Source organism: Sebastes umbrosus, unplaced genomic scaffold, assembly GCF_015220745.1.
Source record: "Sebastes umbrosus isolate fSebUmb1 unplaced genomic scaffold, fSebUmb1.pri scaffold_221_arrow_ctg1, whole genome shotgun sequence".
Lineage (NCBI taxonomy): Eukaryota > Metazoa > Chordata > Actinopteri > Perciformes > Sebastidae > Sebastes > Sebastes umbrosus.
In genome coordinates, this window is record NW_023618523.1 from 2,880 (window position 1) to 24,512 (window position 21,633).

General features: G+C 49.8%; 1 protein-coding gene across 4 annotated transcripts; it reads left to right on the forward strand.

Annotated features, from left to right (window-relative positions):
* Positions 1-4,358: 4,358 nt before the first annotated feature.
* Positions 4,359-14,072, forward strand: stil (STIL centriolar assembly protein). 4 transcript variants are annotated; one of them, XM_037763240.1, is made up of 15 exons: positions 4,359-5,081; positions 5,381-5,488; positions 5,640-5,755; positions 6,003-6,196; positions 7,769-8,100; positions 8,822-8,908; positions 9,030-9,189; positions 9,274-9,374; positions 9,458-9,566; positions 9,655-10,437; positions 10,534-10,633; positions 10,950-11,121; positions 12,355-12,445; positions 12,584-12,813; positions 13,067-14,072. In XM_037763240.1, the coding sequence occupies exons 1-15, from the start codon at positions 4,993-4,995 to the stop codon at positions 13,617-13,619; spliced, it is 3,225 nt and encodes a 1,074-aa protein (XP_037619168.1). In that variant the 5' UTR covers positions 4,359-4,992; the 3' UTR covers positions 13,620-14,072. The 4 variants fall into 4 exon arrangements, with proteins under 4 accessions (XP_037619168.1, XP_037619167.1, XP_037619169.1 ...); XM_037763239.1 differs by having other exon boundaries at positions 4,361-5,081; positions 9,271-9,374; XM_037763241.1 differs by lacking the exons at positions 4,359-5,081; positions 5,381-5,488 and adding an exon at positions 5,531-5,555 and having other exon boundaries at positions 9,271-9,374.
* Positions 14,073-21,633: the final 7,561 nt, after the last annotated feature.

Genomic DNA, 21,633 nt, shown 5'->3' on the forward strand with positions numbered 1-21,633 from the left:
AGAGACACAATGACATCACTGAGAGACACGATGACATCACTGAGAGACACGATAACATCACTGAGAGACACGATGACATCACATCACTGAGAGACACAATGACATCACTGAGAGACACGATGACATCACTGAGAGACACGATGACATCACTGAGAGACACGATGACATCACTGAGAGACACAATGACATCACTGAGAGACACGATGACATCACTGAGAGACACGATAACATCACTGAGAGACACGATGACATCACATCACTGAGAGACACGATGACATCACTGAGAGACACGATGACATCACTGAGAGACACAATGACATCACTGAGAGACACGATGACATCACTGAGAGACACGATGACATCACATCACTGAGAGACACGATGACATCACTGAGAGACACGATGACATCACGATGACATCACGCTTCATCACCACTGAACTATTATTATTAATATTATTATTAATAATATTGTTATTATATCAGCCGGTAAATATATGATTATAATTAAATAATAATAAGTATATTGGCTCTATAAAAAACCCTATATAACTTTGATCCAAAAGCTGAATGAATTAATATAAATAAATATATATATATATATTTATATATAAATATGTATATATATATATATATATATATATATATATATCCTCCTTTATATCCTGGTTCAGTCTGGTTCAGTCTGGTTCAGTCTGGTTCAGTCTGGTCTGTCTGGTTCAGTCTGGTTCAGTCTGGTTCAGTCTGGTCTGTCTGGTTCAGTCTGGTTCAGTCTGGTCTGTCTGGTCCAATCTGGTTCAGTCTGGTTCAGTCTGGTCCAGTCTGGTTCAGTCTAGTCCAGTCTGGTTCAGTCTGGTTCAGTCTGGTCTGTCTGGTTCAGTCTGGTCTGTCTGGTTCAGTCTGGTCTGTCTGGTTCAGTCTGGTTCAGTCTGGTTCAGTCTGGTCTGTCTGGTTCAGTCTGGTCCAGTCTGGTTCAGTCTGGTCTGTCTGGTTCAGTCTGGTTCAGTCTGGTTCAGTCTGGTCCAGTCTGGTTCAGTCTAGTCTGTCTGGTTCAGTCTGGTTCAGTCTGGTCCAGTCTGGTTCAGTCTGGTCTGTCTGGTTCAGTCTGGTCTGTCTGGTTCAGTCTGGTTCAGTCTGGTCCAGTCTGGTTCAGTCTGGTCTGTCTGGTTCAGTCTGGTTCAGTCTGGTCCAGTCTGGTTCAGTCTGGTCTGTCTGGTTCAGTCTGGTTCAGTCTGGTCTGTCTGGTTCAGTCTGGTTCAGTCTGGTCCAGTCTGGTTCAGTCTGGTCTGTCTGGTTCAGTCTGGTCCAGTCTGGTTCAGTCTGGTTCAGTCTGGTTCAGTCTGGTCCAGTCTGGTTCAGTCTGGTCTGTCTGGTTCAGTCTGGTTCGGTCTGGTCCAGTCTGGTTCAGTCTGGTCTGTCTGGTTCAGTCTGGTCCAGTCTGGTTCAGTCTGGTCTGTCTGTCTGAAGGAGGTGTGGTCATCTCCTCCTCCCTCTCCTGGCGGTAGTTGCTGGAGCAGCTGACATTAATCATCAATCAACACTCTTCAGTATATTACCCCTGGTCTTCTTGCCATTCATCTCCAGATCGTTATCTCCACAGTGGTAGTACTTTCAGGCTCTCTTACATTGCTCGTTAGTTTTTGACTTTGTCTCTGTTCACTTTTGTAGCTTTTGGTGCTCATCCTATTTTTGTCCTTTGGTCCTAGTGTGGTATGCTTACCTGCCAGCTGCCTCCACTTCCTGTGATTCCTACCTGCCCACTCTCCAACATCATTGCTTCTCCTCGGATCACAGTGGACTGGAAACATCATCTGGAGGAACACTGGAACCCCAGCATGCTCCTCGCTCCCTTGAAGACTCTGTCTTCAATCCCAGCCACATTGGACTCTGAGAAACCTCGCCCTGTCCACCATTTAAATGTATTATTTATTAATAACTTCTCTTTGTTACTACTTTAAACCTGGACTAGTGTGTGCTGCTTTTGGGTCCACGTTTTGTTTCACCAGAACATAACACATAGTGCTTCTCACCTGCCGACATAGAGAAACAGCCCATAGTGATCTGAATAACATCTGTAGAGACCCTCCCTGTGATTTATCACACACTTTTTGGATAAGACATTCATGTGTTAATGAAAAGAACAAAACAAAAAAATATACAAAATATATATTTAATATATATATATATATATATATATATATATATTATATATATATATATATAAATATACGAAAAAACGAAAAACCCACGTGACTCCTGTTCTTCAATTAAAAATGAATAATGACAAAAGGAATTCGCAAAAACAAAAAACGGCCCAGAGGTCTGGGTATCAGGTCTGGGTATCAGGTCTGGGTATCAGGTCTGGGTATGGGTCTGGGTATGGGTCTGGGTATCAGGTCTGGGTATCGGGTCTGGGTATCGGGTCTGGGTATCGGGTCTGGGTATCGGGTCTGGGTATGGGTCTGGGTATCAGGTCTGGGTATCAGGTCTGGGTATCAGGTCTGGGTATCAGGTCTGGGTATGGGTCTGGGTATCAGGTCTGGGTATCAGGTCTGGGTATGGGTCTGGGTATGGGTCTGGGTATCATCGGATATTCCGTTTTTCCTTTGGAATTCAGAAAGGAAAAAACGTTTTTTTATTTTTTCGTTTTAAACCAAAAACCAGGAAACGGCCGTTTTCTCGTTTTTGGTTTCTGAATCAAAAAATGAAAAACGAACCCAAACCGGGCCGTTTGTTTGTTTTTGCGAATTCCTTTTCTCATTATTCGTTTTTAATTGAAGAACGGAAGTCACGTGGGTTTTTCGTTTTTTCGTTTTAAACCACAAACGAAAAACGGAATCACGTGGTGCTCTGTTTGTTTTTTGTTTCCAAACGAAAAATGAAAAAAACAAATTAAAAAAACGATCCGATTTAGTTTCTTCAAGTTTCTTTCTGTCATTTTCTGTTTTGAGTCGAAGAGCGCAGAACGGCAGTCACGTGACCCGGAAGTGAAGCAAACATGTCAAAATTACTACACTTTTATAGAATGACCAAACTATCTTCTTGACTTTTATTTTGACATGTTTGCTTCACTTCGCTTTGGTTTGGGTTCGTTTTTCATTTTTTGATTCAGAAACCAGAAACGAGAAAACGGCCGTTTCCTGGTTTTTGGTTTAAAACGAAAAAATAAAAAAACGTTTTTTCCTTTCTGAATTCCAAAGGAAAAACGGAATATCCGATGATACCCAGACCCATACCCAGACCTGATACCCAGACCTGATACCCAGACCCATACCCAGACCTGATACCCAGACCTGATACCCAGACCTGATACCCAGACCTGATACCCAGACCTGATACCCAGACCCATACCCAGACCTGATACCCAGACCTGATACCCAGACCTGATACCCAGACCTGATACCCAGACCTGATACCCAGACCCATACCCAGACCTGATACCCAGACCTGATACCCAGACCCATACCCAGACCTGATACCCAGACCTGATACCCAGACCCATACCCAGACCTGATACCCAGACCTGATACCCAGACCCAGACCCAGACCTGATACCCAGACCTGATACCCAGACCTGATACCCAGACCCATACCCAGACCCGATACCCAGACCCGATACCCAGACCCATACCCAGACCTGATACCCAGACCCATACCCAGACCCATACCCAGACCTGATACCCAGACCTGATACCCAGACCCATACCCAGACCTGATACCCAGACCTGATACCCAGACCTGATACCCAGACCCATACCCAGACCCATACCCAGACCTGATACCCAGACCTGATACCCAGACCTGATACCCAGACCCATACCCAGACCCATACCAAGACCTGATACCCAGACCTGATACCCAGACCTGATACCCAGACCCATACCCAGACCTGATACCCAGACCTGATACCCAGACCCATACCCAGACCTGATACCCAGACCTGATACCCAGACCATACCCAGACCCATACCCAGACCTGATACCCAGACCATACCCAGACCCATACCCAGACCTGATACCCAGACCTGATACCCAGACCTGATACCCAGACCCATACCCAGACCTGATACCCAGACCTGATACCCAGACCTGATACCCAGACCTGATACCCAGACCATACCCAGACCGTCCTGTTATGTTTGTCACAGCTCTTTGTTTATGTTTTCGCTATGCTTCTTTTGTATGTGAATGTTTTTAATGTTTTCTGCTGTTACTATGGATACTAACATTTAGAAATTAAAATAATAAAAAAAAGGGCTTTGGGATCACCCAGTGACGTCACAACGCACGACCGCAACTCCGAGCTTCACTGCGCATGCGTGGAACCTCACAGCTCAACACTGTTTCAATAGGCGGGGAGACAAAGAGACACGCCATTGGTCAGAACTGCTCCGTCAGAGCTTCCTATTGGCCGGTGGAGTCGCCCCGCCAGTGGAGCAGATGCAGCGGCATTATGAAAGCTCACTAACGGCCTGATGGAGGCTGCAGTCAGCAGGGCTTAGATAGAGCAGTGTTAGCGGGTTGTTAGCGGGACTAGCGGATAGTGCCAGGATGTGTTGAGAGAAGCAGCTGGTTGTTGTTGGTTCGCAGTCAAACTGAGCTAACGAAGCTAACGGAGCTAACGGAGCTAACGAAGCTAACGGAGCTAACGAAGCTAACGAAGCTAACGGAGCTAACGGAGCTAACGAAGCTAACGAAGCTAACGAAGCTAACGAAGCTAACGAAGCTAACGGAGCTAACGAAGCTAACGGAGCTAACGAAGCTAACGGAGCTAACGAAGCTAACGAAGCTAACGAAGCTAACGGAGCTAACGGAGCTAACGAAGCTAACGGAGCTAACGAAGCTAACGAAGCTAACGAAGCTAACGAAGCTAACGGAGCTAACGGAGCTAACGGAGGATCTGATCTGATGCGAGCAGGAAGCTAACGTGGCTAGCAGCTGTTAGCGGTGTTTAGTGTCCGTTAATAGTTCCAGTCTGTCGGCCACAGTCCTGATGAGCTGCCCGCAGAACCTCCAGAACCTCCAGAACCTCCCGTCCGGACTGATGGAAGCCGTCTTTACTCCAGAGAACCTGACAGGAAGGTGAGTTCATGTTAGCACACCTGGGTCAGGTAATAACAACACCTGGGTCAGGTAATAACAACACGTTGATGATGATGAACGAGTTGATTCAGAATAAAGGTGAGCAGTGAAACCAGGTGATCTCTCTCTCTCTCTCTCTCTCTGTCTCTCTCTCTCTCTCTCTCTCTCTCTCTCTCTCTCTCTGTCTCTCTCTCTCTCTCTCTCTCTCTCTGTCTCTCTCTCTCTCTCTGTCTCTCTCTCTCTCTCTGTCTCTCTCTCTCTCTCTCTCTCTCTCTCTCTCTCTCTCTCTCGTGGATCAGGAGCTCCATGAACTCTCTCTCTCCACTTAGTTTCCCCAAATCCAGATCAGCTCTGTGGGACGGCAGCCCTGCTGGAGACCAGCTCCACCTCCAGCTCTGTGCTCACAGGTAAACACCTACACACCTGTACACACCTATATACACCTGGAGACCAGCTCCAGCTCTGTGCTCACAGGTAAACACCTACACACCTACACACACACAGCTACTAATACAGGTGTGTGTGTGTGTGTGTGTGTGTGTGTGTGTGTGTGTGTAGGATGCCTCATCTGGTGCTGGTGGAGAAAGCTCTGCGTCTGGCTCAGCGTCACGCCCGTCACAGCAACAAGCCCCGCCTCCTGTGTTTCCTCCTGGGGTCAGTGAGCGTCGACGCAGGTAAGAGTTCACCTGATCTACTGACGGGGGTCCAGAACCGCCTCCGGTAGTCTGATAGATCCACCAGAACCGCCTCCGGTAGTCTGATAGATCCATCAGAACCGCCTCCGGTAGTCTGATAGATCCATCAGAACCGTCTCCGGTAGTCGGATGGATCCATTAGAACTGCCTCTGGCCAATAAGTATCTCCTCCTCAGCTGTGATTGATCCAGGTTCTGACTCTGGTGTTACCTGTCCTCTGGTCCAGATGAAGAGGGGGTCACCGTGACTCTGGACCGCTTCGATCCGGGTCGGGACCAGGCCGGAGCCTCGGGCCGGGTCCCCTCTGCTCCGCTGCTGCCTGGAGACGTCCCGGTTCCCTGTTGGTTCTCCTCCTCGCAGACCGAGACCACGTCCGAGGCTGTCGTCCAATCAGAGGCTGAGCTGCACCGCTGCTTCAAGGTGAGTGGGACACCTGCAGCTCAGAGGTCAGCGTCCCGTCCATCAGAGACTGAACTGCTGTTTGAGCTTCATCTCTTTAGACTGGATTTATAGTCGTGTGTTCAGTAGTTATTATGGGATGTTGCTGCATTCATGCAACGTTGTCAGAATGTGAAGAACAGAGGCCTGTACTACGGAGCGAGTCCAACATAGCCAGGGTATCTCCGTCGTCCCCAGGGTATCTCCGTCGTCCCCAGGGTATCTCCGTCGTCCCCAGGGTATCTCCGTCGTCCCCAGGGTATCTCCATCGTCCCCAGGGTATCTCCAGCATAGCCAGGGTATCTCCAGCATAGCCAGGGTATCTCCAGCATAGCCAGGGTATCTCCTGGTTATCAACATGGACTAGTCTACAGACCAATCACAGACATGGACTAGTCTTTAGACCAATCACAGACATGGACTAGTCTTTAGACCAATCACAGACATGGACTAGTCTTTAGACCAATCGCAGACATGGACCAGTCTACTGACCAATCGCAGACATGGACCAGTCTACTGACCAATCGCAGACATGGACCAGTCTACTGACCAATCGCAGACATGGACCAGTCTACTGACCAATCGCAGACATGGACCAGTCTACTGACCAATCATAGACATGGACCAGTCTACTGACCAGTCGCAGACATGGACCAGTCTACAGACCAGTCGCAGACATGGACCAGTCTACTGACCAATCGCAGACATGGACCAGTCTACTGACCAATCATAGACATGGACCAGTCTACTGACCAGTCACAGACATGGACCAGTCTACAGACCAGTCGCAGACATGGACTAGTCTACAGACCAATCGCAGACATGGACCAGTCTACTGACCAATCGCAGACATGGACCAGTCTACTGACCAATCACAGACATGGACCAGTCTACTGACCAATAGCAGACATGGACCAGTCTACTGACCAATAGCAGACATGGACCAGTCTACTGACCAATCATAGACATGGACCAGTCTACTGACCAATCATAGACATGGACTAGTCTACAGACCAATCACAGACATGGACCAGTCTACAGACAGCAGACAGACACATTTATCAAAGGAAGAGTGAACTATATCAGACAGATGTGAAGAAGGTAAACTCTTAATCAAACTAACAGTAACAGTTGAAGCTGCCAGATGCAGGAAGAACAGCTGGTGAAAGAAACTCCAGATGTTTGAATGATTCAATTAACAAACTTATTAATTTAACGGAACACTCAACAGTCAGATATACTCGTCTAGATATAAATAACTCTCTCTGTCTCTGTCCACCTGTCTGTCTCTCTGTCTCTCTCTCTCTGTCTCTGTGTCTGTCCACCTGTCTGTCTCTCTGTCTCTGTGTCTGTCCACCTGTCTGTCTCTCTGTCTCTGTGTCTGTCCACCTGTCTGTCTCTCTGTCTCTCTCTCTCTCTGTCTCTGTGTCTGTCCACCTGTCTGTCTCTCTGTCTCTGTGTCTGTCCACCTGTCTGTCTCTCTGTCTCTGTGTCTGTCCACCTGTCTGTCTCTCTCTCTCTGTCTCTGTGTCTGTCCACCTGTCTGTCTCTCAGGTGTTGCAGCAGTGTGTGAGCAGCAGACAGTCTCTGGATGTGTCTCAGCTGATGAAGGTCAGAGGACGAGTCGTCTGCTCTCAGCGGTCCGACGCCGCGTCGTTCGTCCTCAGCTGGTCGGCCGTTTGTCCGTCCGTCGGCGTGGACGTCCAGCCGGTCAGAGCCGTCCCCATCATACCCACCGCTCTGCTGAGGAGTCTGACCAGCGTCAACCGGCCGCCGCCGCACGCCGCCAACCATCAGAGAGGCTTCCTCACCATGGACCAGACCAGGAAGCTGCTGCTGCTGCTGGAGACGGATCCTAAAGCCTCCAACCTGCCGCTGGTCGGACTGTGAGTCACCTTCATCACCTTCATCACATACACCCTCATGTTCATCACCATCATCACCTTCATCACATACACCCTCATGTTCATCACCATCATCACCTTCATCACATACACCCTCATGTTCATCACCATCATCACCTTCATCACATACACCCTCATGTTCATCATGTTCATCATCTTCATCACCATCATCACCTTCATCACATACACCCTCATCTTCATCCTGTCCATCAGATCCAGGTTGAGGAGGTCTCTTTGTCTTCTAAGCTGCTGGTCCTCCTCTCCTCTCCTCCTCTCCTCCTCTCCTCCTCCCCTTCCCTCCTCTCCTCTCTCCTCTCCTCTCCTCTCTCCTCTCCTTCTCTCCTCCTCTCCTTCTCTCCTCTCCTCCTTCTCTCCTCTCCTCTCTCCTCTCCTTCTCTCCTTCTCTCCTCTCCTCCTTCTCCTTCTCTCCTCTCCTCTCCTTCTCTCCTCCTCTCCTTCTCTCCTCCTTCTCCTTCTCTCCTCTCCTCTCCTTCTCTCCTTCTCTCCTCCTCTCCTCCCCTCCTCTCCTCCTCTCCTCCTCCTCTCCTCTCCTTCTCTCCTCCTCTCCTTCTCTCCTCCTCTCCTTCTCTCCTCTCCTCCTTCTCTCCTCTCCTCTCTCCTCTCCTTCTCTCCTCCTCTCCTCCTCTCCTCCTCTCCTCCTCTCCTCCTTTAACTGATGTGTGATGTTGCTGTTTGTCTTCAGCTGGCTGAGTGGAGTCACACAAGTCTACAACCCTCATGTGTGGGTCTGGTGTCTGAGGTTCCTCTACAGCTCCGCCCTCCGAGACAGGTGAGTCTACCTGTCCAGTCTGGTTCAGTCCAGTCTGGTTCAGTCCGGTCTGGTCCGGTCCGGTCTGGTTTAGTCCGGTTCGGTCCGGTGGATGTCACTGAGTGTTCCTGTCATGTTTCAGAGTTCTGTCAGAGAGCAGCTGTTTCCTCCTGGTCCTGTTCGGCTCCACCCACAGAGCTCCTCAGTTCTTCCAGTGTCGAGGACCGGGACCGAGACCGGGACCAGAACCACAGCTGGACTACCAGCTGCTGACCAGCTCCCAGTGTGTCACCCTGTACCAGGTAACAACACACTGACACCACAGAGACCGTAGTGCTGCCTCTTGATGAATGTGGACTGATGTGGACCGATGTGACCTTCAGCAGGTGGTCTCGGTGGAGGGCCGGTCTCTGCGGTGTGAGCTGGGTTCAGAGGACCACAGCAGACAGACGAAGGTGTTCAGAGAGGCTCAGACCTCCTTCAGCAGGTACCTGGATGTTAGGTAGACCTGAACCAGCTCTCAGCCAATCAGAGCGCTTGTTTTGTTGACTCGGTCCTCTCTGTCCTCAGAGCCGCCCCCCCAGCTGCCGGGCTGTCTGTCAGCGATCAGGATTCTGGAGTCGAGGACGAGGATCTGTCTCCACGGCCGTCCCCGAGCCCCCACCCCCCCGCTCAGCAGGTCACCACCGTTACTTACATCACATCTGTGACATCACCGTGACATCAGCGTAGTGTCGGCCAATAGCAGCAGCTGTTCTCTGTTTCAGGCTCGGAGGGTTCGGCCGTCGGTTCCTGAACTGTCTCTGCTGATTGACAGCAGCTTCTCCTCCAATCAGAACGCCCGGCAGGATCCTGGCTCCGCCCACAGACCTCCTCCTCCTCCCCCTGCTGCTGCTGACAGGAAGTCTGCTCCTCCTGCTGCTGACGGGAAGTCTGCTCCGCCTCCTCCTGCTCCCCCTGCTCCTCCTCCTCCTGCTCCTCCTCACCTCCACAGCACCCCCAACTCTAACCTGCAGCAGCCCTGCTCCTGCTGCTCTTCCCACACCTACAACTGCACCTCCATCTTCTCCTCCCCAGGATTCCACCCTGCTGCTCCTCCATCCTCCCATCACATCACTCCTCCTCCTCTCTCCAGTCTCCACCCTGCTCCTCCATCTCCATCCTCCCATCACCTCACTCCTCCTTCCTCCAGTCTCCACCCTGCTCCTCCTCCTCCATCCTCCCATCACCTCACTCCTCCTTCCTCCAGTCTCCACCCTGCTCCTCCTCCTCCTCCTCCATCCTCCCATCACCTCACTCCTCCTCCTTCCTCCAGCAACCATCCAACTAGTCCTTCAGCTCCTCCCTCCTCCATCCGTCCTCTGTCCTCCCATCCCCACACTCCTCCTCCTCCCGCCCCATGGCGTGGTGACTCCCCCTCTCCTCCCCCCTGGTTCTCCCGTCCCTCCTGTGTGAGTCGCTGCTGTGATCAGGTGGGAGGAGTCGTCCCGTCTGACACCTACCAGCTCCTCCTCCATCAGGAGCGCCAGCTCCGCCTCCTTCAGGAGCAGGTGAGAACAACAGGAGTCGTCGTGGTTACAGGAATCGTCGTGGTTACAGTGTTGAGGTTAAAGATGAACTGACTGTTTGATGTCTGACGTCTTCAGGTCCAGATGTTGCTGGAGGCTCAGGGGACACTTCAGTCCTCCGGTCGGCAGGTCGACACTCAGACACCCAGGAGCACCGCCAGCATCGCTGTGGGGACAGGTGAGACAGACAGGACTGACGGGACAGGTGAGACTGACAGGACAGGTGAGACTGACGTGATGGGACAGGTGAGACCAACAGGACAGGTGAGACTGACGGGACAGGTTAGACCGACGGGACTGACGGGACAGGTGAGACCGACGGGACTGACGGGACAGGTGAGACTGACGTGACGGGACAGGTGAGACTGACGTGACGAGACAGGTGAGACTGACGGGACGGGACAGGTGAGACTGACGTGACGGGACAGGTGTACACAGGTGTAAGTCAGCATCACAGCTCTGTATATTGTTTCCGTCTCCTCTCTGGTCTTCAGGAGCCAGTCTGTTCTGGGGGGATCCCGTCCCGTCCCCCCTCCCCCATCAGGAGGTACAGGCTCCTCCTCCCTCCTCCTCCTCCTCCTCCTCACACGACGACCTGTCCGTCATCGGGCCTGTGGGCGGAGCTGAGGACAGTGACATCACAGGTCAGGAGGCTGGTCAGCACAGGTGAGACTGATGGAGACAGGTAGCTGTTAGCATCAGGTAGCTGTTAGCATCAGGTAGCTGTTAGCATCACATAGCTGTTAGCATCTGGTAGCTGTTAGCATCATGTAGCTGTTAGCACCACATAGCTGTTAGCATCAGGTAGCTATTAGTATCACATAGCTGTTAGCATCATGTAGCTGTTAGCATCACATAGCTGTTAGCATCACATAGCTGTTAGCATCATGTAGCTGTTAGCACCACATAGCTGTTAGCATCAGGTAGCTGTTAGCACCACATAGCTGTTAGCATCAGGTAGCTGTTAGCATCACATAGCTGTTAGCATCAGGTAGCTGTTAGCATCAGGTAGCTGTTAGCATCATGTAGCTGTTAGCATCACATAGCTGTTAGCATCAGGTAGCTGTTAGCATCACGTAGCTGTTAGCATCCCATAGCTGTTAGCATTAGGTAGCTGTTAGCATCACGTAGCTGTTAGCATCACATAGCTGTTAGCATTAGGTAGCTGTTAGCATCACGTAGCTGTTAGCATCACATAGCTGTTAGCATCACATAGCTGTTAGCATCACGTAGCTGTTAGCATTAGGTAGCTGTTAGCATCACGTAGCTGTTAGCATCACATAGCTGTTAGCATCACATAGCTGTTAGCATTAGGTAGCTGTTAGCATTAGGTAGCTGTTAGCATCACATAGCTGTTAGCATTAGGTAGCTGTTAGCATCACGTAGCTGTTAGCATCACATAGCTGTTAGCATCACATAGCTGTTAGCATCACGTAGCTGTTAGCATCACGTAGCTGTTAGCATTAGGTAGCTGTTAGCATCACGTAGCTGTTAGCATCACATAGCTGTTAGCATCACATAGCTGTTAGCATTAGGTAGCTGTTAGCATCACATTGCTGTTAGCATTAGGTAGCTGTTAGCATCACGTAGCTGTTAGCATCACATAGCTGTTAGCATTAGGTAGCTGTTAGCATCACGTAGCTGTTAGCATCACATAGCTGTTAGCATCAGGTAGCTGTTAGCATCAACTAGCTGTTAGCATCACATAGCTGTTAGCATCTGAACTAACCCTTTCCAAACTGATCACAGCTGACGATGACTCAGCGTTCACGTTATTGATAACCTTATTGATTAGCTCACTGTGCTAAGCTTCCTGACGTTAGCGTGTGATGAACCGGATCAGAACCAGATGGACCTTTAGAGACTCTGACTCTGATCCGGTACCGTGTTCTGTTCCAGGGTTGGCGGTCTGCAGAGTCCAGTTCTGGGAGAGAGCGTCAGCATGTACGGACCTGCAGACGAGCAGCACAGCTTCTACCACAACCTGATGGTAACATCATCATCATCATCACCACCACCATCATCATCACCATCACCACCATCATCATCATCATCATCATCATCATCACCACCATCATCACGCTGGTAAACTGTAAACACTGATCATCTGTCCTCCTCGTGTCCTCAGAGTCAGCTGACCAGTCGTCTCCAGGAGGAGGAGGAGTCCAGGAGGAGCAGCCTGTCTGTGCTCTCCTCCTCCTCCCACTCCTCCCAGTCCAGGAGGAGGAGGAGGAGCTGTGGAGGAGACCCGGTGGTCGGCGCCACAGTGAGGCGGCTGCAGCAGCTCGGCGTTGACGTGGATCAAGAAGATCTGACGGAGTCTGAGAGGAGGATCCATCAGACGGTGGAGAGCAGCAGGTACACCGCTCACCTGGGCTGCATCCCAAAGCTCTACTGCATCCACCTTTCCCTCACTGAGGGATGACATCACAATGAGCTCAACTAGTGTGTAGAGTTCAACTCATTAATATCGTGTGTGTGTGTGTGTGTGTGTGTGTGTGTGTGTGTGTGTGTGTGTGTGTGTGTGTGTGTGTGTGTGTGTGTGTGTGTGTGTGTGTGTGTCTGTGTGTGTCTGTGTGTGTCTGTGTGTGTCTGTGTGTGTGTGTGTCAGCACGCTGGCGAGCATCAACCCGGCGGCGGTTCTGTCCAGACTGAGTGTGTCGGACCCGACGGCGAGCTCTCTGTTCCACGGCGGCAGCGTGGATCTGAGTCTGGAGGCCAATGCCATCGCCCTGCGCTACCTGAGCGACGCCACGCTCAGCAGACTGTCTCTGGGAGGCCCCGCCCCTCGCCCAGGCTCCGCCTCCTCCTCCAACGACTCTCTGCTGTCGCCTAGCAACATGTCTCTGGCCACCAGGAAGTACATGAGGAGGTACGGCCTGATCGAGGAAGAGGAAGAGGAGGAGGAGGTCCGGGAGGCGGCGGCTCGCCAGCCGCTGACTGAAGCTCTGAATGTGAAGCTCCTCCCACAGAGTCAGCTGATCCGAGACCTGCGGCCCAAAATGCAACTGTTAGCCGGCGGCGCTGAGCCGAACGCCTCCGACAAGGAGAACCGTTCTGGCAGGCGGCCATCTTTAGCGAGGGCGAGCGGCCCTCAGACAGAAGGATCGGTAGGAAACATCCTGGACCTGAGCCGCCTCAGACAGCTGTCCAAACTCTTCTGATGCTGGAGCGTCTTCACACCTGAGACACTCTGCTGGTCAGACTCACCGGGACACCGGGACCGACACCACAGAACCAACACCAGAGAACCAGCACCAGAGAACCAGCACCGGAGAACCAACACCGGAGAACCAACACCGGAGAACCAGCACCAGAGAACCAGCACCAGAGAACCAACACCAGAGAACCAACACCAGAGAACCAGCTGCTGACTTTAAAACCTCCTTTTTTGAATGGAGTCTGGTGAGGAAACACTCTGCTGGTCTGCTCTGTGTCCTGGTTCTCATGGTCAGACTGGTTCTTTAGTCAGCCGGACAGACAGGTGTGAGGGACAGTCTGGTGTGAGGGACAGTCTGGTGTGAGGGACAGTCTGGTGTGAGGGACAGACAGGTGTGAGGGACAGTCTGCTGTGAGGGACAGACAGGTGTGAGGGACAGACAGGTGTGAGGGACAGTCTGCTGTGAGGGACAGTCTGGTGTGAGGGACAGTCTGGTGTGAGGGACAGACAGGTGTGAGGGACAGTCTGGTGTGAGGGACAGACAGGTGTGAGGGACAGTCTGGTGTGAGGGACAGTCTGCTGTGAGGGACAGACAGGTGTGAGGGACAGTCTGCTGTGAGGGACAGTCTGGTGTGAGGGACAGTCTGCTGTGAGGGACAGTCTGGTGTGAGGGACAGTCTGCTGTGAGGGACAGTCTGCTGTGAGGGACAGTCTGGTGTGAGGGACAGACAGGTGTGAGGGACAGACAGGTGTGAGGGACAGTCTGGTGTGAGGGACAGACAGGTGTGAGGGACAGTCTGGTGTGAGGGACAGACAGGTGTGAGGGACAGTCTGGTGTGTCTGGGTGCTCTGCTGTGGTTGTCGTCTGCCTCCCTCTAGTTGATCATATATTTATAAAGTTGTTGATGAAATGTGAGATTGATCTTCCTGTTTTATTGTGAAATGTGAGATTGATCTTCCTGTTTTATTGTGAAATGTGAATTTGATCTTCCTGTTTTATTGTGAAATGTGAGATTGATCTTCCTGTTTTATTGTGAAATGTGAATTTGATCTTCCTGTTTTATTGTGAAATGTGAGATTGATCTTCCTGTTTTATTGTGAAATGTGAGATTGATCTTCCTGTTTTATTGTGAAATGTGAGATTGATCTTCCTGTTTTGTTGTGAAATGTCTTTTGCACAGATTGTTTTTAATATTTATGATTTCACTAATAAAAGTCATATAAATACTTTGTTTTTATTGTTTTCAATGACAGAAAGACAAAACACAGAACAATAAACCAAACCAACAACATGAGGATATCTATATATATATATATAGATTAACCCGTCTCTACAAAGAGTTCTTATTACTATGATATATATTCAACGGTTCATTTCCTCTTCCTGTCGTTGACATGGAAACACCATCCATCTCCCTCTTCCCTCCACATCGCTCTTGTGTTCTTATCCTGGGTTAACGGTTATCCTGGGTTATCCTGGGTTAACGGTTATCCTGGGTTATCCTGGGTTATCCTGGGTTAACGGTTATCCTGGGTTATCCTGGGTTAACGGTTATCCTGGGTTAACGGTTCTATATCATATATTCCATTGATCTTGTGTAGGTGGTTCTGCCTCCACCGTCTGTTGGTAATGGCCTTCTTACAGGCTGCAACCAACCCTCTCAGCAGCTCTCTGTCTTCTCTGAACTCAGTGTTTACAGTCATACTGCTGCAGTATAGCAACAGGTACCAGTAGGGCAGTAGGGTGTTAGAGGTACCAGTAGGGCAGTAGGGTGTTAGAGGTACCAGTAGGGCAGTAGGGTGTTAGAGGTACCAGTAGGGCAGTAGGGTGTAACAGGTACTAGTAGGGCAGTAGGGTGTTAGAGGTACTAGTAGGGCAGTAGGGTGTTAGAGGTACCAGTAGGGCAGTAGGGTGTTAGAGGTACCAGTAGGGTGTTAGAGGTACCAGTAGGGCAGTAGGGTGTTACAGGTACCAGTAAGGCAGTAGGGTGTTAGAGGTACCAGTAGGGCAGTAGGGTGTTAGAGGTACCAGTAGGGCAGTAGGGTGTTAGAGGTACCAGTAGGGCAGTAGGGTGTTAGAGGTACCAGTAAGGCAGTAGGGTGTTAGAGGTACCAGTAGGGCAGTAGGGTGTTAGAGGTACCAGTAAGGCAGTAGGGTGTTAGAGGTACCAGTAGGGCAGTAGGGTGTTAGAGGTACCAGTAGGGCAGTAGGGTGTTAGAGGTACCAGTAAGGCAGTAGGGTGTTAGAGGTACCAGTAGGGCAGTAGGGTGTTAGAGGTACCAGTAAGGCAGTAGGGTGTTAGAGGTACCAGTAGGGCAGTAGGGTGTTAGAGGTACCAGTAAGGCAGTAGGGTGTTAGAGGTACCAGTAGGGCAGTAGGGTGTTATACAGGTACCAGTAGGGCAGTAGGTTGTAACAGGCAGATCATCCTGTCAAAACAACACCCAACAAGTCAGTTTCACAGTTTTCACATCAGAAAATATCAGCTACACGTATCAGGTTGTGATTATAATATTTATTTGTTTCACACAAAACAAAATATTTCTATATCTTAACTTTAGTAAGAAGTTTACTCTTAAACAGGAAATAGTGAATACTTGGATAAAGTCAGAAGTAGCCTGTGGACAGGGATCATGGGTTGGCACCGAACTTTAAAGTGTCTTTTAACGTTAGCTAGCTATGTTAGCTATCGTTAACGTTACCGCTATGAGTTAGCTATCGCTAAGTTAACATCTTACTTGACGACCTGACGAGCGCCCGACGCGTCCTCTTCACCTGAGTCTCATATCCGAGCCATTTCTCTGGATCAGGTGTTCTGCTGTTGGCTTCTACTCCACAGTGATCCGAGCAGACGGGAGGTCAACCAGCGGAGCAGGTCCTCGTCTTCTGAACAGTTCAATGGAGCTCTGACACTCTGATCTCCTCTCCTCGAGTTCCAGAAAGAGACGCCTCCAGTTATGATCAGTTATGATCAGTTATTCTCAGTTATGATCAGTTATTCTGGCGTCCTCAGACTGAACATGTCAAACTAGTCATTCTTTGTGGTTGCAGTATCCATGGCGATTGGTAAACAGAACGCTTTACGGCGAACTGCCGGTCCGAACCAAAAGTCCGAACACAAAGCCGACAACAATGGCCCCCCCAATGTTGCTATCAGTTGCCGTGGGGAACAAGGTGAACATAACAGATGTTTACTGGTCAGCAGATGTTTACTGGTCAGCAGATGTTTACTGGTCAGCAGATGTTTACTGGTCAGCAGCTGGTTACTGGTCAGCAGATGTTTACTGGTCAGCAGCTGGTTACTGGTCAGCAGATGTTTACTGGTCAGCAGATGTTTACTGGTCAGCAGCTGGTCTGTAGTCAGCTGATCGATCCTTCTTCTTCTTCTGCTGATGATGATGATGATGATCCACTAGACTCTGGAAAGACCAAGACCTCCTCAACTGGGAGAACGGAGACGCCTGCTGGAGGACAAGAGACACACCGGTTAGAGGAGGAGGAGGAGGAGGAGGAGGTCTGGTGTCTGGTGGTCTGATGTCTGGTGTCTGATGTCTGATGTCTGGTGTCTGATGTCTGATGTCTGGTGGTCTGATGGTCTGGTGGTCTGATGTCTGATGTCTGGTGTCTGATGTCTGATGTCTGATGTCTGGTGGTCTGATGGTCTGGTGGTCTGATGTCGGATGTCTGATGTCTGGTGGTCTGATGTCGGATGTCTGATGTCTGGTGTCTGATGTCTGGTGGTCTGATGGTCTGGTGGTCTGATGTCGGATGTCTGATGTCTGATGTCTGATGTCTGGTGGTCTGGTGGTCTGATGTCGGATGTCTGATGTCTGATGTCTGATGTCTGGTGTCTGATGTCTGATGTCTGGTGGTCTGATGGTCTGGTGGTCTGATGGTCTGGTGGTCTGATGTCGGATGTCTGATGTCTGATGTCTGGTGGTCTGATGTCTGGTGTCTGATGTCTGATGGTCTGATGTCTGGTGTCTGATGTCTGATGTCTGGTGGTCTGATGTCTGGTGTCTGATGTCTGATGTCTGGTGGTCTGATGTCTGGTGTCTGATGTCTGATGTCTGGTGGTCTGATGGTCTGGTGGTCTGATGTCGGATGTCTGATGTCTGGTGTCTGATGTCTGATGTCTGATGTCTGGTGGTCTGATGGTCTGGTGGTCTGATGTCTGATGTCTGGTGTCTGGTGTCTGATGTCTGATGTCTGATGTCTGGTGGTCTGATGGTCTGGTGGTCTGATGTCTGATGTCTGGTGTCTGATGTCTGATGTCTGATGTCTGGTGGTCTGATGGTCTGGTGGTCTGATGTCGGATGTCTGATGTCTGGTGGTCTGATGTCGGATGTCTGATGTCTGGTGTCTGATGTCTGGTGGTCTGATGGTCTGGTGGTCTGATGTCGGATGTCTGATGTCTGATGTCTGGTGGTCTGGTGGTCTGATGTCGGATGTCTGATGTCTGATGTCTGATGTCTGATGTCTGGTGGTCTGATGGTCTGGTGGTCTGATGGTCTGGTGGTCTGATGTCTGGTGGTCTGATGTCGGATGTCTGATGTCTGGTGTCTGATGTCTGGTGGTCTGATGGTCTGGTGGTCTGATGTCGGATGTCTGATGTCTGATGTCTGATGTCTGGTGGTCTGGTGGTCTGATGTCGGATGTCTGATGTCTGATGTCTGATGTCTGGTGTCTGATGTCTGATGTCTGGTGGTCTGATGGTCTGGTGGTCTGATGGTCTGGTGGTCTGATGTCGGATGTCTGATGTCTGATGTCTGGTGGTCTGATGTCTGGTGTCTGATGTCTGATGTCTGGTGGTCTGATGTCTGGTGTCTGATGTCTGATGTCTGGTGGTCTGATGTCTGGTGTCTGATGTCTGATGTCTGGTGGTCTGATGTCTGGTGTCTGATGTCTGATGTCTGGTGGTCTGATGGTCTGGTGGTCTGATGTCGGATGTCTGATGTCTGGTGTCTGATGTCTGATGTCTGATGTCTGGTGGTCTGATGGTCTGGTGGTCTGATGTCTGATGTCTGGTGTCTGGTGTCTGATGTCTGATGTCTGATGTCTGGTGGTCTGATGGTCTGGTGGTCTGATGTCTGATGTCTGGTGTCTGATGTCTGATGTCTGATGTCTGGTGGTCTGATGGTCTGGTGGTCTGATGTCGGATGTCTGATGTCTGGTGGTCTGATGTCGGATGTCTGATGTCTGGTGTCTGATGTCTGGTGGTCTGATGGTCTGGTGGTCTGATGTCGGATGTCTGATGTCTGATGTCTGGTGGTCTGGTGGTCTGATGTCGGATGTCTGATGTCTGGTGTCTGATGTCTGATGTCTGGTGGTCTGATGGTCTGGTGGTCTGATGTCGGATGTCTGATGTCTGATGTCTGGTGGTCTGATGTCTGGTGTCTGATGTCTGATGTCTGGTGGTCTGATGTCTGGTGTCTGATGTCTGATGTCTGGTGGTCTGATGTCTGGTGTCTGATGTCTGATGGTCTGGTGGTCTGATGTCGGATGTCTGATGTCTGGTGTCTGATGTCTGATGTCTGATGTCTGGTGGTCTGGTGGTCTGGTGGTCTGATGTCGGATGTCTGATGTCTGGTGTCTGATGTCTGGTGGTCTGATGTCTGGTGTCTGGTGTCTGGTGTCTGATGTCTGATGTCTGATGTCTGGTGTCTGATGGTCTGATGTCGGATGTCTGATGTCTGGTGTCTGGTGTCTGGTGTCTGATGTCTGGTGTCTGGTGGTCTGGTGGTCTGATGTCTGATCTCTGATGTCTGATGTCTGGTGTCCGATGTCTGGTGGTCTGATGTCTGATGTCTGGTGTCTGATCTCTGATGTCTGATGTCTGGTGGTCTGATGTCTGATGTCTGATGTCTGATGTCTGGTGTCTGATGTCTGGTGTCTTATGTCTGATGTCTGATCTCTGATGTCTGATGTCTGATGTCTGATGTCTGATCTCTGATGTCTGATGTCTGATGTCTGATGTCTGATCTCTGATGTCTGATGTCTGGTGTCCGATGTCTGGTGTCTGATGTCTGATGTCTGATGTCTGGTGGTCTGATGTCTGGTGTCTGATGTCTGATGTCTGATTTCTGATGTCTGGTGGTCTGATGGTCTGGTGGTCTGATGTCTGGTGTCTGGTGTCTGATGTCTGGTGTCTGGTGTCTGATGGTCTGATGTCTGGTGGTCTGATGTCTGATGTCTGATGTCTGGTGGTCTGATGTCTGGTGGTCTGATGTCTGATGTCTGATGTCTGATGTCTGGTGTCTGATGTCTGGTGTCTGATGTCTGGTGTCTTATGTCTGATGTCTGATCTCTGATGTCTGATGTCTAGTGTCTGATGTCTGATGTCTGATCTCTGATGTCTGATGTCTGATGTCTGGTGGTCTGATGTCTGGTGTCTGATGTCTGATGTCTGATGTCTGGTGTCTGGTGTCTGATGTCTGATGTCTAATGTCTAATGTCTGGTGGTCTGATGTCTGATGTCTGGTGTCTGGTGGTCTGATGTCTGATGTCTGATGTCTGGTGGTCTGATGTCTGGTGGTCTGATGTCTGGTGTCTGGTGTCTGGTGGTCTGATGTCTGGTGTCTGGTGTCTGGTGTCTGGTGTCTGATGTCTGGTGTCTGGTGTCTGGTGGTCTGATGTCTGATGTCTGGTGTCTGGTGTCTGATGTCTGATGTCTGGTGTCTGATGGTCTGATGGTCTGATCTGGTCTGAACTAGTCTGATCTGGTGGTCTCACCACACAGAGGGACTGGACAGATGGTGGTTTCTGCAGCAGGACCGAGGACTTTCTGGATCCTGAGGAGATGGGGTCAGATCCTGAGGGGGCGGGGTCAGATCCTGGGGGGGCGGGGTCAGATCCTGGGGGGCGGGGCCGGGAGCTGAGGCGGTCCAGGCTGCCGGTCTGAGTTCTGCTGAGTCTAACGTTTGACAAAAGACGACGAAGAGAAAGACGAGCCGGAACCCTATGATCAGATTATTGATCAGATTATTGATAAAATTAATGATCAGATTAATGATCAGATTAATGATCAGATTATTGATCAGATTATTGATCAGATTATCGATCAGATTAATGATCAGATTAATGATCAGATTATTGATCAGATTAATGATCAGATTATTGATCAGATTAATGATCAGATTATTGATCAGATTATTGATCAAATTAATGATCAGATTATTGATCAGATTATTGATCAGATTAATGATCAGATTATTGATCAGATTATTTATCAGATTATTGATCAGACCACAGTCTGACAACACTGACGTCACACCAGCTCACCGTTCAGGAGGGGTAGTGACATCACCGTGAACCTCTGCTCTCATTGGCTGTCTGACCTGTCCATCAATGCTGCTGCCTGAGGTAGGCGGGGCTTGGCCCTCAGCTGTAAACCAATCAGAGAACAAGATGTTAGTGTGTGTGTGTACAAACACTGCAGATGAAATCATCAATAATCTGATTGGTTTGTTATTCCGTCGCAATTTACAGCAGTTAATGTGTTAAATATGTTTATATTTAATAATGATGTTATTTTCATTAACCAGTTTAGAGTCACGTTTACTACTTTATACTAGTACGTCGTACTACGTTATACTACGTCTAGTACGTCGTACTACGTCGTATTAGTCATGCTACGTCGTACTACGTTATACTACGTCTAGTACGTCGTACTACGTATACTACGTCGTACTACGTATACTACGTCTACTACGTCGTATTACGTCGTACTACGTCATACTACGTTATACTACGTCTACTATGTTATACTACGTTATACTACGTCTACTACGTCTACTATGTTATACTACGTATACTACGTCGTATTACGTCGTACTACGTCATACTATGTTATACTACGTTATACTACGTCTACTACGTTATACTACGTCTACTATGTTATACTACGTTATACTACGTCTACTACGTTATACTACGTCGTACTATGTCGTACGACGTATACTACGTCGTACTACGTCGTACTACGTCTACTACGTTATACTACGTCTACTACGTCGTAT